Source organism: Protomyctophum bolini (assembly GCF_963924005.1).
Source record: "Protomyctophum bolini genome assembly, chromosome: 20".
NCBI classification, from domain to species: domain Eukaryota; kingdom Metazoa; phylum Chordata; class Actinopteri; order Myctophiformes; family Myctophidae; genus Protomyctophum; species Protomyctophum bolini.
In genome coordinates this window covers 1,154,545-1,170,541 of record NC_137881.1, presented here as the reverse complement: position 1 = coordinate 1,170,541, position 15,997 = coordinate 1,154,545, and the positions used below count along the sequence as shown (strand labels likewise).

The window sequence follows — 15,997 nt, the reverse complement described above, 5'->3', positions numbered from 1 at the left end:
TGACTGTTCTCTACTTTAAACCAAACCTCTTCATTAGAGCAGAAACTGTAGTAACTCTAATAATAGTGACTGTTCTCTACTTTAAACCAAACCTCTTCATTAGAGCAGAAACTGTAGTAACTCTAATAATAGTGACTGTTCTCTACTTTAAACCAAACCTCTTCAATAGAGCAGAAAGTGAAAGCGGCCCGTAGCGTGGGTAGTTATAGTTAGTGTGTAAATAACTCTACAAGTCGAGGCCTATATAAGTTGCACAATGCTATTTTCCCCCCTTAAAGATTCCCTTTCACAACACATTCCTTGCATCTCATTCTTGTATCCGGTGTCACCGTGTGACAGGAACATCCAGGCCTCACTACACCTGGAACCAGGAAGCCTGAACTACACCTGACCTGACACAACTACACCTGGAACCCGTGGTGTCAGACAGGCAGCCTGGACTACACCTGACCTGACACAACTACACCTGGCTGGAACCAGTGGTTCCCAAAGTGGGGTCCGGGGACCCCCAGGGGTCCTCGAGGGAGTTCCAGGGGGTCCCCAACTAAATGATAGTTAGGAACCAAATGGACCCTTATGGGTCTGTAACTCTGAGAGTGTACAAATGGAACCAAAATGGAACCTTATGGGTCTGTAACTCTGAGAGTGTACAAATGGAACCAAATGGACCCTTATGGGTCTGTAACTCTGAGAGTGTACAAATGGAACCAAATGGGCCCTTATGGGTCTGTAACTCTGAGAGTGTACAAATGGAACCAAATGGACCCTTATGGGTCTGTAACTCTGAGAGTGTACAAATGGAACCAAATTACAAACCCTTATGGGTCTGTAACTCTGAGGGTGTACAAATGGAACCAAATTACAGACCCTTATGGGTCTGTGACTCTGAGAGTGTACAAATGGAACCAAATTACAGACCCTTATGGGTCTGTAACTCTGAGAGTGTACAAATGGAACCAAATTACAGACCCTTATGGGTCTGTAACTCTGAGAGTGTACAAATGGAACCAAATGGACCCTTATGGGTCTGTAACTCTGAGAGTGTACAAATGGAACCTTATGGGTCTGTAACTCTGAGAGTGTACAAATGGAACCAAATTACAGACCCTTATGGGTCTGTGACTCTGAGAGTGTACAAATGGAACCAAATTACAGACCCTTATGGGTCTGTGACTCTGAGAGTGTACAAATGGAACCAAATTACAGACCCTTATGGGTCTGTAACTCTGAGAGTGTACAAATGGAACCAAAAGGACCCGTCAGAGTTAAGACTAATGCATGTCAAACCGGCGGTCCTTGAAGTTAAACGGGTTGAGAATCACTGCTAGAGAGACATATAAATCTTCTCTTATGGGGGGTCCCTAGCATTATCTCTTCAGATGGGGGGTCCGCGGGGCTAATTAGTGTCAAATTGGGGGTCCTGGACATGAAAAGGTTTGGGAGCTACACAGAATATACTCCTCAGCCCAGAGTATTTAAGTATTAAACAAACCCTCCCACATTAAAAAAACAAACAAACACATCAGGAGTGATTTCACCTGAGAAACAGTCAGACGGACCACACCCTGTTATGTTCTGTTCTGTTCTAATCTGATCTGATTCACTTCTTATTCCTCACTTAGAGGACAAATGATCCCATGAGAACGGCGTCTCTCTCTCTCTCACCAATTTAGTTTCCTTTGTCACTACGAGGGGAGAAAGAGAGGCGTCAACTCCCCGCGTGTACCACGAGATCTCCTAAAAGACGTGTCCCGGCAGGCGGGGACGGCCGAGCCCTGCTGGGTTCGTCAACAGGAGCAGAATGATCACCTCACCAGGCTCACCTCCGCCCCGCAGCAGAATGATCACCTCACCTCACAGAGGAGTTCGCTCTGCAGCAGAATGATCACCTCACCTCACAGAGGAGTTCAGTTCGCCCCGCAGCAGAATGATCACCTCACCTTACGAGAGGAGTTCAGTTCGCCCCGCAGCAGAATATGTACGACTGACAGGGAAATAAAGAAGACTCCGTTTTCGATGGCCAAAATAATTTACGGCTGAGATTTGACACGTAATACAAGCGATGCGATGCGATACGTCTGTCTGTCTGTCTGTCTGTCTGTCTGTCTGTCTGTCTGTCTGTCTGTCTGTCTGCATTATATATATATATATACCGACTAAGACAAATAAACGCATCTGTGTCACAAACAGCAGATCTACAAGCTCATATAGCATGGCACTGAGTGCCGCGCTACGAGTGAGAAATGTGGCGCAAATCTTATATTCTTTCGTTTTTAACTCAAATATTTGTTTCTGAGGGGTCCCTGGAACAAAATAGTTTGAGATGGGGGTGGCCAAATATATATTATATATATATATATATATATATATATATATATATATATATATATATATATATATATATATAATTCTGGGGGTCCTTGACATGAAATAGTTTGAGGACCACTGACATTCTTTCAGAAAACGGTCATGATTTAGAAGCCATTTGTAGAATCTGGTCTCAGGTGTTGAAGGGTTAAAAGGTGTTCCTAAATGACACAGGTGGTGCACAGCAGTGATTTTATGTCGGTCTGTGTGCGTGTGTGTGTGTGCGTGCGTGCGCAGCGTGCATGTGTGTGCGCTCGCGTGTGTGCAGGGAGGAACGCCTCAGGGATCAACATGACACTTCCTGCGTACATCCATCATAGTGGATGTAATTAACCTCCAGCTAGCCTAGCACGCTAGCTGCTATGACCTGTGGCCCTAGAGGTCACTGTTATTGTTACTGTTATTGTGCCGTTAACTGTTGTAAAATTGCAATATTAACACTCAAAGGGTGTGCGTTACCGTCATTAATGCACGCCTGCGTTGATGCAGGAACGAAGCTGAAGGCGAGTCCCGTAGGCATCGATGGCGGTGGGTTTGGTTTCGTGAGGTCCCTTGACTATACAGTTGACTGTACAGTTTAGGTGATCATGGTTCTACTCACAGCTTGGTGCATGTGTACAGTAGCCGTACAGTAGCCAGTAGGTGTTCATGGGTTACGTGCACACTACAGTAGGTATTAATAGCTTTACTCACAGCTTCTCTGATGCAGAGCTTCTTCAGTAGTAGTAGTATAGTGTAGTGTAGTGTAGGTGTAGTTTAAGGTTAGTATTAATAGTCTTACTCACAGCTTCTCTGATGCAGAGCTTCTTCAGTAGTAGTAGTATAGTGTAGTGTAGTTTAAGGTTAGTATTAATAGCTTTACTCACAGCTTCTCTGATGCAGAGCTTCTTCAGTAGTAGTAGTAAAGTGTAGGTGTAGTTTAAGGTTAGTATTAATAGTCTTACTCACAGCTTCTCTGATGCAGAGCTTCTTCAGTAGTAGTAGTAGTATAGTGTAGGTGTAGTTTAAGGTTAGTATTAATAGTTTTACTCACAGCTTCTCTGATGCAGAGCTTCTTCAGCTCCAGAACACAGAGCTCCAGACGGTCCTGCAGAGACTGATGTTTGAGCTTCATGGCCCGGGTGTGGGTGGAGACGTCCTTCAGTCCTCCTGTGGAGACGTCCTTCAGTCCTCCTGTGGAGACGTCCTTCAGTCCTCCTGTGGAGACGTCCTTCAGTCCTCCTGTGGTGGGACTGTCACTACCTAGAAGAATAATAATAATACAATATTATAATATATAATAAACTACTGTATAATACATGATAAAAACACAGTATGGGTGGAGACGTCCTTTAGTCCTCCTGTGGTGGGACTGTCAGTACCTATAATAATAATAATAATAATACAATATTATATAATATCTACTCTGTGTGTGTGTGCGTGCGTGCGTCTGTGTCTGTGTCTGTGTGGGTGTGTGTGTGAGTGTGTGTGTGCGTGCGTGCGTGCGTGCGTGCGTGCGTGCGTCTGTGTCTGTGTGGGTGTGTGTGTGTGTGTGTGCGTGCGTGCGTGCGTGCGTGCGTGTGTGAGAGGTCACGTCCTTGGTGTCATAGGACCGTCAGAACCTCATGATGCAATAGGAACCAGTCAGAACCCGAGTCACATGATGCAATGATCTAGTCATACAGGATGTTCACATCTGGATATCTAGATATGTCTTAGATTTGATTCAGTTTGTCGGTGAAAAAAGGAAGTTGACGAACATGTTTGGTCATAGTTTGAGTCTCCACTGGATGAAAACCTCCACCTTCAGAGTTCTCCTATTATTCTCCACAACACTACAGTTATATCCTGTGTCTACACCAGAGGTTCCCGCACTTTTTTGCCTTTCTAAATTACAACAAGGTCTGCCAAACATTATTATCCCATTGCTGAAAATATTTACTAAATGTACCCACATTGCATTGTGGGTCTGAGCTGAGCCCTATCTGATGTCAATCAATGAAGTCACCTTCAAACTCCAAGTGGCAGATGACTTTTCGCTTTTTTGATTGTATATATTTTAGGGCCAGGTCATGTGATGGACTGGTAGATCAGATCTTTTGGGCAGCGCTGCATTACTCTGATCTACACTACTCAGAGTAATACATTACTCTGATCTACACTACTCAGAGTAATACATTACTCTGATCTACACTACTCAGAGTAATACATTACTCTGATCTACACTACTCAGAGTAATACATTACTCTGATCTACACTACTCAGAGTAATACATTACTCTGATCTACACTACTCAGAGTAATGCATTACTCTGATCTACACTACTCAGAGTAATACATTACTCTGATCTACACTACTCAGAGTAATACATTACTCTGATCTACACTACTCAGAGTAATGCATTACTCTGATCTACACTACTCAGAGTAATACATTACTCTGATCTACACTACTCAGAGTAATACATTACTCTGATCTACACTACTCAGAGTAATACATTACTCTGATCTACACTACTCAGAGTAATACATTACTCTGATCTACACTACTCAGAGTAATACATTACTCTGATCTACACTACTCAGAGTAATGCATTACTCTGATCTACACTACTCAGAGTAATGCATTACTCTGATCTACACTACTCAGAGTAATGCATTACTCTGATCTACACTACTCAGAGTAATGCATTACTCTGATCTACACTACTCAGAGTAATACATTACTCTGATCTACACTACTCAGAGTAATACATTACTCTGATCTACACTACTCAGAGTAATACATTACTCTGATCTACACTACTCAGAGTAATGCATTACTCTGATCTACTCTAGTTTTTCCTTCTTTAATTTTTTTTTCTTTGACGTTATTATAATGATCATTAGACTCAGGGCAGAGTTCAGTTTTAATGAATGTAGAATGCAGGATGTAATTTACACACTAATGTGAGGGACTTCATTTATTTGACTGCATTTTTTTAAATAGTTTATTTAAAACCAAAAGTACTCTCTCACACACTTGCCAGTGTGCCAGTGATCACCCTCCTTTGTGCCAATGTTGGCACTGGTGCCTACGGTTGCCTACCCCTGCCCTGGCTGATCTACACTTTCACACAACAGGCATTTCCTTCTGCCTCAAACTGTGGTTTGAACTTTGAACTCTACATGGCGGTCACATGATGTCATACTATCCAGTTCACTTTCACACTTTCAACAAAGAAAGAATTTATCTCTGGATCTCTCCGTTCAACACCTATACCGTTTCAACCAGAGCTTATCTTTCAATCTCTTTTCAACAGAATAAAACGTATCTTTTAAAACTTATCTTTCAGTCTCTCTATTCGACAGCGTAGTTCAAGCGGTCAGTGAACGGAACCGGTTGATTTGTGGGTCGCGGTGCCTTTATATTTACAATTTCCTACAATTCATACAAAAAATATATATATCATGAATTAAAACCAAATGCAATGGTTTTAGTAAAGTGATTTCATGAAGAATGTAAAGAAAAATCGAAGAAAATCGAAGCAAAGATTTGAGTGCAAAACGTTCGCTCTGAAATAATATATATTCAAAGATTTGCGCCACATTTTTACGATTAAAAAAGAAAATAGCAGACCTACCAGCTCATATCGCGGCACTCGGTGCCGCGATATGAACAACAGGATGGTTCTCAGTCGCTCTAGAACAACAGGATGGTTCTCAGTCGCTCTAGAACAACAGGATGGTTCTCAGTCGCTCTAGAACAACAGGATGGTTCTCAGTCGCTCTAGAACAACAGGATGGTTCTCAGTCGCTCTAGAACAACAGGATGGTTCTCAGTCGCTCTAGAACAACAGGATGGTTCTCAGTCGCTCTAGAACAACAGGATGGTTCTCAGTCGCTCTAGAACAACAGGATGGTTCTCAGTCGCTCTAGAACAACAGGATGGTTCTCAGTCGCTCTAGAACGGGTTTGGAGAAGAAAAGAGAAAAATGCACTGAGCGTAACGGAGCGTACCGTAACCGTACCGCTCCACAGATTATTACCTAATTCCCTGCAGGTCCAGACTGATATCAGAGCGGAGAGAGGTGTGTGTGTGTGTGTGTGTGTGTGTGTGTGTGTGTGTGTGCGTGCCCCGGTCAGCTAAATAAAACACTAAGGGTTGCCCACCTGAACAGCCATCTGAACCTCAGTCAGTTTTAGTCGACCAAATCTGATTATTTCTTTTCCCCAGGCATTGACGGCGTTGTAATTTGATTTTACACTTGTTCCCCGCGTGAGCTGTGAGCTTGTAGATCGGGCGCTGTGAGCTGTGAGCTTGTAGATTGGGTGTTTTTAGAGCGCTAGATGAATAGAACATAACACACTAGTCACCAGAATGGTTGCTAAGGGCTGAGGCTAAATAAACACTGATACCAACAAGTCGTTGTGTTTCTAAAGACTCATACAATGTTCCTGTCCTTCTGACTGAGAGAGAGAGAGCTTACATTGTATAGAGAGAGAGAGAGAGAGAGAGTCACATGGCTCAATTACTTTGACGGAGGTAAAGAATGCGAGCACAAGACGATGCATTGTGGAGTCGTGGACGCACCATTAGGTGTTGCAAATAAAAATAATGAATTGCTTAATCTCATCTCCCCCAGTGCCGTCGACACCGGGCGAGAGACATAGAGACAGAACAGTGACTTATAACATGCCTGCGTGAGTAGGAGGGGAGACAGAGAGAGAGAGAGAGAGAGAGAGAGAGAGAGAGAGAGAGAGAGAGGGGGGGAGGGAGAGAGAGACAGAGAGCCAGTGGACAGTAGAGACAGGTATATCTGTCTGAACAGGGTCATTAAGTTGCTGTTATGTTTATGTTTGATAATTTATTTTCATTGTTACTGTATTGCTTGTTGTTCATTATTGTTGGGATGTTTGTTGACTTTTGTTTTGTTGTACGCTTTGGCAACGTAGAACATATTTATCATGCCAATAAAGCCTTTTGAAATCGAAATTGAATTTGAGAGAGAGACAGACAGACAGACAGACAGACAGACAGACAGACAGACAGACAGACAGACAGATACTAATTGAATGCCTGGTCTCTGTAAACTAAACAACATCAGATGACTTCTATCCATTACGTAACTATTACGATCATCTACTTGTTCTTCTGTCTGTTCAGAACAACAACATAAAGACCAGAGATAAATAATATGCAAACAGTTATTAGTAATCCACCATAAAGAAATAATCAATAATTATGCTGATCAAATAATGGAAACCGATCCCCATTTAAAGCATGTCGTAATATATGTGAAAGCTGACAGAAATGTGGCGATGTGGGTCAGCTTGTAGATCTGCTATTTTCACCCAACAACACCGCAACGTATAAAATAACGTATTCATTATATTAAAGGCCAAGACATGAACTAAATATAACTATAAATATATAAGTATCAATTCTGATTTGCAACAGCAGAGCCATTCATAAAGCGTGCACGCACACACACACACACACACACACACACACACACACACACACACACCGTGTGTAATCGTTTGATGCTTTCCTATAATAATAATAATGAGTCAACCAGACATTCCGGTGCTCCTCCCCCGCTTGAGATTCTAACTCCCTTTTTTTTCTGTGGAGTTTCTTGACCTCTGACCTCTGACTGGTCAGTGAAATAATGACCACTGCATGGACATGTGGTCATCACAGGTCAGAGGTCACCAGGTCCAGAGACAGCCAATAGAAACCGCAGCCTGAACTGAGACACGCTGGAGTTGGACATCATGTTATGCTTTAGCTATTAAAACAAATAGCAGATCTACAAGCTCAAAGCGCGCCACCGAGTGGCGCGCTACGAGCTTGTAGGTCTGCTATTTATTTTTTTTAATCGTGAAAATGTGGCGCAAAATCTTTGAATATATATTCTTTCCGAGCAGACATTTTTAACTCAAATCTTTGCTCCTGGAACAACATATTTTCAGATGTGGATCGGAGGGCAATTACATATGATTTCTGGGGTTTCCTTGACATGAAATATTGAGCACCAACTGAGGCATGTGTCGCGTCCAGGGGGGCAGTCAGACAGATATTTAACCAGGGGGGAAGTCAGACAGATATTTAACCAGGGGGGCAGTCAGACAGATATTTAACCAGGGGGGCAGTCAGACAGATTGTTTGTGAAGCCACTGAGGAAATGAAAGTTCATATAATGGCCTGTTGTGGCGCTGTCATTGGGCCCAAAAAAAACCATAGCCCCATAGAAGTCCATGTATTTGGGCCCAACTTCACCTAGACTGTATTACCTTAATAAACATGGTCATGAATACTTTCTGCTTCCAGTCACTAGTTTAAAGTCTCATTTCTAATGTCATAATATTCTTTTTGGAAAATTATGGTCCCATTTATAAAAATGACCATAAAGTTGTGTATGTTCTGAGGGGCGTGGCTACCGTTACAGTCTATGATCGGGATTCCTCTCCCACTCGAGTCAAAATAAAAACAAACGAAGAAGAAGGGGGGGGGAAGTCCCGCCTCGTTGTCTGGGCCAGCCAATGGGCCAGCTGGACCAAAACGGATCTAGAAAGATGGCGACTTCCATGGCAAGGACTGACAGGCTTCATTTTACGTTCATGTTAGACCCGCGGAACGCTTTGTCCATATTTTTTACAGTCTCTGGTCATGACGTCTGTTTTAAAGTATTGTACAGTAACAACTACAGTCTCTGTAGTGTTTATGTCGTACTGTTACTACAAAACAATCTAAAATAAAAAGGGATTTAAGATCATTAAAGAGTCCAATACTATATACTTCCGGTCCAGGTAACCGTTTTTCCATAAAACTGTGGGGTGTTTAGGAGGTGATCTTTAGAACCTAAATGGGTATAAGTCACATGTTCTGCTGTGAGGGAGGTGATCTTTAGAACCTAAATGGGTATAAGTCACATGTTCTGCTGTGAGGGAGGTGATCTTTAGAACCTAAATGGGTATAAGTCACATGTTCTTCTGAATCACCATACTGCAGTAACCCTGGGAAAATAATAATTCAAAATGTATAACGTGTTGAAAGTGATTTTTTTTGCTATGTTTTTCTTTGTTTTTTATTTCTCCTATGTTTTTTATTTTCTTATTTTATATTTTATTTTACTTTATGTTTTATTTTGAGTTAGTGTTTGTAAACAATTGTAAGTATTGCCTTTGTTAAATGTTAAATGTTTGTTTGTGTCGGAGCCCAGGAAGACTAGCTTTTGTCAAGGTAAAAGCTAATGGGGATCCTTATAAACAATAAACAATAAACAACACTTTGAGAACCACTGTTTTATGTGGTTTTTCTGTGGAAAACAGACCGAAGATGAATATCTCCGAGCGTACAGAATAAAGACCATAACTATTACATTATTATTATTTCCATAAAGTCTCTATAAATAAAGTGTATTATTAACCCATTCTGGGCGGGAACCCGTTTTGGTGTTGGCTATTGAAAAATAGCAGATCTACAAGCTCATAGCGCGCCACCGAGTGGCGCGCTACGAGCTTGTAGGTCTGCTATTTCTTTTATAAACCGTCAGGATTTAAGACATTTTTTTTAATCTGATCTCAGATCAAAATTCAGTAAAGAACCACCATTCATCTGTGCGTTAGAATCTGATCTCAGGTCAGAGTTCAGTAAAGAACCACCATTCATTTGTGCGTTAGAATCTGATCTCAGGTCAGAATTCAGTAAAGAACCACCATTCATCTGTGCGTTAGAATCTGATCTCAGGTCAGAACGGGTTATCATTATAATCTTCTCACCAGAATGCAGGATGATCCCGCTGTCCGTGTCGCTGACCTCTCCGTTGCACTCCATGATGCTAACGCGTAGCGTTAGCGTCCTAGCGTAGCGTAGCTTCCGTCCGCGCCGCGGTTCTTCACAGGGGGAGGAGCCAAAGGACCATGTCGAGGTTTACTGTGCCCTGAGAAAACGACACAAGGAAATATATTAATATACGTTCTATGAAGAATAATAGTGTTGAACCCCTTTCCAGGCCTCCGCCTCGTCGACGGCAGACTGCTGGGCGAGCGCTGGCGCTCTGGGTCAGATCAACATATGGAATGAATTCATTCATTCTGTACTGGCCATATATGGAGCGTTTCTTGAGTGTACAGTGTTTGATGAGGTCTGGCCATATATGGAGCGTGTCTTGAGTGTACAGGGTTTGATGAGGACAGATCAACATGGAATGGCAGAACAGGTCAGCTCCATATATGAAGATATAAGCGTGGGAGCGATTGCAATGTCTTGAGTGTACAGGGTTTGATGAGGTCTGGCCATATATATGGAGCGTGTCTTGAGTGTACAGGGTTTGATGAGGGCCCAGGTATAGGGCCGGCCGGGCCTTAATTCCCGGGCCTGTTGAGAACTCTACAGAGGCTGTCTGTCTCTAAAGTACAACACATAGAAACATAGGGTTTAACCCTGTGAGAACCACTGACACAGAAACATAGGGTTTAACCCTGTGAGAACCACTGACATAGAAACATAGGGTTTAACCCTGTGAGAACCACTGACATAGAAACATAGCGTTTAAACCCTTTGAGAACCACTGATATAGAAACATAGGGTTTTTCAGAAAAAAACGCCTGTATTTATTTATTTTTTAGAAGCACTGGTTCCCAAATGATTTTAGCTCATTGTGACCCAAAAGTCTCTAGTCTTGGTCAACAAAATGAACACATTAGCCAGAAGTCGAGTCCCGAGTCGCGCCCCACTGTCTTGCAGTGTCTTGCAGTGGGTTAAAGTTTAAGAAGTCACCCAACCTGAATCCACGGCTCACTGAGTCTTCAGTTAATCATTGGCCACAAGGCTGATAATATTGTAGTGATGTCAGAGTGTCTGTGTGTCACTGCAGGTAGTCATCAATGTCACAGGAAACTCCCCAGACGGACGTTTCATTTCAGACACACAGTTCCTTTTTTTTTATATATATATTTTTTATCCCATGATTTTGTAACCCATTTTTCACCCCTGTGTCAATCATCTAATGTGATCCTGGACTCTACACACCCTCCGCCAACCTAGTCCCCATATATGGGGTACAAGGGGAGACCAACCTAGTCCCCATATATGGGGGACAAGGGGAGACCAACCTAGTCCCCATATATGGGGGACAAGGGGAGACCAACCTAGTCCCCATATATGGGGGACAAGGGGAGAGCAACCTAGTCCCTATGGGGGACAAGGGGAGAGCAACGCACTTGAACTCATGCTTCCTTCATGCCTGAGTGTCCAAGTTGCTCCTTTACACCTGACAGGGGGGAGTTTCCCTGGTTGGACATATAGCGCGTGGAAGGAACACGTTATTCCAACCAGTTCCTTTCCCCTCCATCAGGCGCCCCGGCTGGCCAGGGGGAGGCAGTTTAGAGACCAGGATTACTGCATGTTTTTGTGAGGGTACCTACCCTAGGGGACACGGGGAGAACATGCAAACTCCACACAGAAAGGCCCTTTCGCCAACCCCGCCTTCGGGTATGGGCACTGATGACGCGGAGGAGGAAACACGCCGCCAGCACCCACAGCGCCCCGAGCGGGAATCGAACCCAGGACCTTCTAGCTGTGAGGCGACAGCACTACCAACTGTGCCACCGTGCCTCCCTAGTTCTATCAACAACATGTGTATGTAATGCTTTGGCACTAACTAGTCTGTGACTTTATCTATCTATCTATCTATCTATCTATGGAGGCTCTGCTAGGCTATGGAGTCTATGGAGGCTCTGTTAGTCTGTGATGGGACTTGATCTATCTATCTATCTATGGAGGCTCCGGGGTCACTGGGGGGTCACAGGTTGGGGGGTCTCAACAGTAAACAAACCAACATACAGGGACTGGGAGTGTATTGTTGTATACAGGCCAGCCCTAAAAGATACCATTTAATACCAAATGGGTCAAGTTGTCAAATATTACATAAGAAAGAGGCAAATGTTGTGAAAATACAAAGCAGATCTAGATCATCGAGTTCATGTTGTTTGCTTGTAGATCAGATATTATAACAATATTTATCCATGATGGAACCGAGTCAGTCTGATTATAATCAGCTTGTCAAGGTGGGTGGTCCCCAGATATGATTAGTATCTGATTATAACAATGTTTTCTTGGGTGTGTGTGTGTGTGTGTGTGTGTGTGTGCATGCGTGTGTGTGTGTGTGCGTTCATTCATTCATACATTGGGAGGTGAAGGTTCATTCATTCATACATTGGGAGGTGAAGGTTCTGACTGACTGACTGACTGACTGGTCGACTGACTGACTGACTGACTGACTGACTGACTGACAGCACTAATGACAGGCAACACTTCCCCATCATGTGTGCCTCGTTAGGTCTTAAAAGGTTAATTAAAGCACATGAAAAGAACCAGAAACAACGTCTGTCATCTCCTCCGGGAACTCCAATCCAAACGGCAGCATATTTATAGACACATTAACATTATATACACATAAAAAAATTCACTTTTTAAAAACAAAACTCATTCAAGAGCGTTTGCACTTTGAGTGCCTCTCTGTAAAGAGTGAATCAATGCCTGTTCACCAAAGCACAGCATAACACTATTAGTACTGTTGTCATAACTTATGAGTTATGACATGATTATGTTATGAGTGATTGTACAGCTAATTAGCCAGCCTATTAGAACAGTCTACAGCTAATTAGCTAGCCAATTAGAGCAGTTGTTTCTCAAAAAGTGGGGGTCCTTCCTGGGACCCTCAGGGTTCCTTATATGGACCCCTTTACAGGAACCAAATGGACCCTTACAGGTCTGTAACTCTGAGAGTGTAACACATGGAACCAAATGGACCCTTACATGTCTGTAACTCTGAGAGTGTAACACATGGAACCAAATGGACCCTTACAGGTCTGTAACTCTGAGAGTGTACAACTGGAACCAAATGGACCCTTACAGGTCTGTAACTCTGAGAGTGTACAACTGGAACCAAATGGACCCTTACAGGTCTGTGACTCTGAGAGTGTACAACTGGAACCAAATGGACCCTTACATGTCTGTAACTCTGAGAGTGTAACACATGGAACCAAATGGACCCTTACGGGTCTGTGACTCTGAGAGTGTAACACATGGAACCAAATGGACCCTTACAGGTCTGTGACTCTGAGAGTGTAACACATGGAACCAAATGGACCCTTATGGGTCTGTGACTCTGAGAGTGTAACACATGGAACCAAATGGACCCTTACAGGTCTGTGACTCTGAGAGTGTAACACATGGAACCAAATGGACCCTTACAGGTCTGTGACTCTGAGAGTGTAACACATGGAACCAAATGGACCCTTACAGGTCTGTGACTCTGAGAGTGTAACACATGGAACCAAATGGACCCTTACAGGTCTGTGACTCTGAGAGTGTAACACATGGAACCAAATGGACCCTTACAGGTCTGTGACTCTGAGAGTGTAACACATGGAACCAAATGGACCCTTACAGGTCTGTGACTCTGAGAGTGTAACACATGGAACCAAATGGACCCTTACAGGTCTGTGACTCTGAGAGTGTAACACATGGAACCAAATGGACCCTTATGGGTCTGTGACTCTGAGAGTGTAACACATGGAACCAAATGGACCCTTACGGGTCTGTGACTCTGAGAGTGTAACACATGGAACCAAATGGACCCTTACAGGTCTGTGACTCTGAGAGTGTACAACTGGAACCAAATGGACCCTTACAGGTCTGTAACTCTGAGAGTGTAACACATGGAACCAAATGGACCCTTACAGGTCTGTAACTCTGAGAGTGTACAACTGGAACCAAATGGACCCTTACAGGTCTGTAACTCTGAGAGTGTACAACTGGAACCAAATGGACCCAGTATACGGGTCCCTTTGGTTCCATTTGTTATCAAGGGGTCCTTGAAATTTAAATATTTCACAACTAACTCTCCTAGAAGAAAAGACTCCTGTCCCGAAGAAGATAAAAGTGAATGAGTTATGAAAATGCACAGATCAGGACAGTATATAAACTATACATATAGGCTACGAGAACGCACTGTTAAATAAAACACTTACTTTCATTGGCAGCTCAGAAAGAAAGACAGAAAAATCCCTGATAAACGGGAGACTCTGGAGTCGTCTAGAATCCCTCGTATTGAATGTGAAGCAACAAGAGTTACAATGCTGGGAGAGAGAGTAGGTGTGTGTGAGAGAGAGAGAGAGAGAGAGACGCACCCACTTCTTACTGCTAGTGAGACTCGCCCATTGAGGGGGGCGTGGCCACGAGGCCACGCACAGGAGTGGGGGGGGGGGGGGGTCAGGGTTGCCAGATTTAGTGAGAGATCAGATATAAGCAACCAGGACTGTGGAGAAAAGAAGTGATTATCTGTTCTATAGTCTGCCGCAGCGAATTAAAAATAGACGATCTACAAGCTCCCACTAATTAAAGGTAGGTAGTTCAACCAAATAAATGCTTATTTTCAATCAGTTACAACCCCCCCCCCCGCATGGAGCCTTGAATTCACATTCTATTTATTTATATTTTATTTTTTAGAAACAAGAACTACACTTTAGAAACAAGACCAAATAAACAACTACACTTTAGAAACAAGACCAAATAATCAACTACACTTTAGAAACAAGACCAAATAAACAACTACACTTTAGAAACAAGACCAAATAATCAACTACACTTTAGAAACAAGACCAAATAAACAACTACACTTTAGAAACAAGACCAAATAAACAACTACACTTTAGAAACAAGACCAAATAAACAACTACACTTTAGAAACAAGACCAAATAAACAACTACACTTTAGAAACAAGACCAAATAATCAACTACACTTTAGAAACAAGACCAAATAAACAACTACACTTTAGAAACAAGACCAAATAAACAACTACACTTTAGAAACAAGACCAAATAAACAACTACACTTTAGAAACCAGACCAAATAAACAACTACACTTTAGAAACAAGACCAAATAAACAACTACACTTTAGAAACAAGACCAAATAAACAACTACACTTTAGAAACAAGACCAAATAAACAACTACACTTTAGAAACAAGACCAAATAAACAACTACACTTTAGAAACAAGACCAAATAAACAACTACACTTTAGAAACAAGACCAAATAAACAACTACACTTTAGAAACAAGACCAAATAAACAACTACACTTTAGAAACAAGACCCCAAATAAACAACTACACTTTAGAAACAAGACCAAATAAACAACTACACTTTAGAAACAAGACCAAATAAACAACTACACTTTAGAAACAAGACCAAATAAACAACTACACTTTAGAAACAAGACCAAATAAACAACTACACTTTAGAAACAAGACCCCAAATAAACAACTACACTTTAGAAACAAGACCAAATAAACAGCTACAGTTTAGAAACAAGACCCCAAATAAACAACTACACTTTAGAAACAAGACCAAATAAACAACTACACTTTAGAAACAAGACCAAATGAACAACTACACCTTAGAAACAAGACCAAATAAACAACTACGCTTTTAGAAACAAGCCAAAACGACCTGCAAACTACCAATATTTACAAGCAACCTTCACAGAAAGAAAAGCCCAATAACGTGGCTTACAATAAGCAGACATGGCAACACTAGTCAGAAGGAGTCATATTGCACTGCTCTGTACTAGAAGTTTGGAAGTGCGTCAACAATA

General features: G+C 42.4%; 1 protein-coding gene across 2 annotated transcripts in view; it reads right to left on the bottom strand.

The window, feature by feature from the left end:
• LOC308335074 (uncharacterized protein) overlaps window positions 1–14,491 on the bottom strand; it is a 38,478-nt gene extending 23,987 nt beyond the window's left edge. Inside the window, exons 1-3 of one of the 2 annotated variants that reach the window (XM_080792036.1) lie at window positions 14,370–14,491; window positions 10,113–10,273; window positions 3,401–3,609 (exon numbers count right to left, since the gene is read on the bottom strand). In XM_080792036.1, coding sequence (XP_080648162.1) covers window positions 3,401–3,609; window positions 10,113–10,167 — 264 coding nt within the window. In that variant the 5' untranslated portion in view covers window positions 10,168–10,273; window positions 14,370–14,491. The remainder of the gene's footprint in view (window positions 1–3,400; window positions 3,610–10,112; window positions 10,274–14,369) is intronic. The other variant, XM_080792037.1, reaches the window with a different exon arrangement.
• Window positions 14,492–15,997: the final 1,506 nt, after the last annotated feature.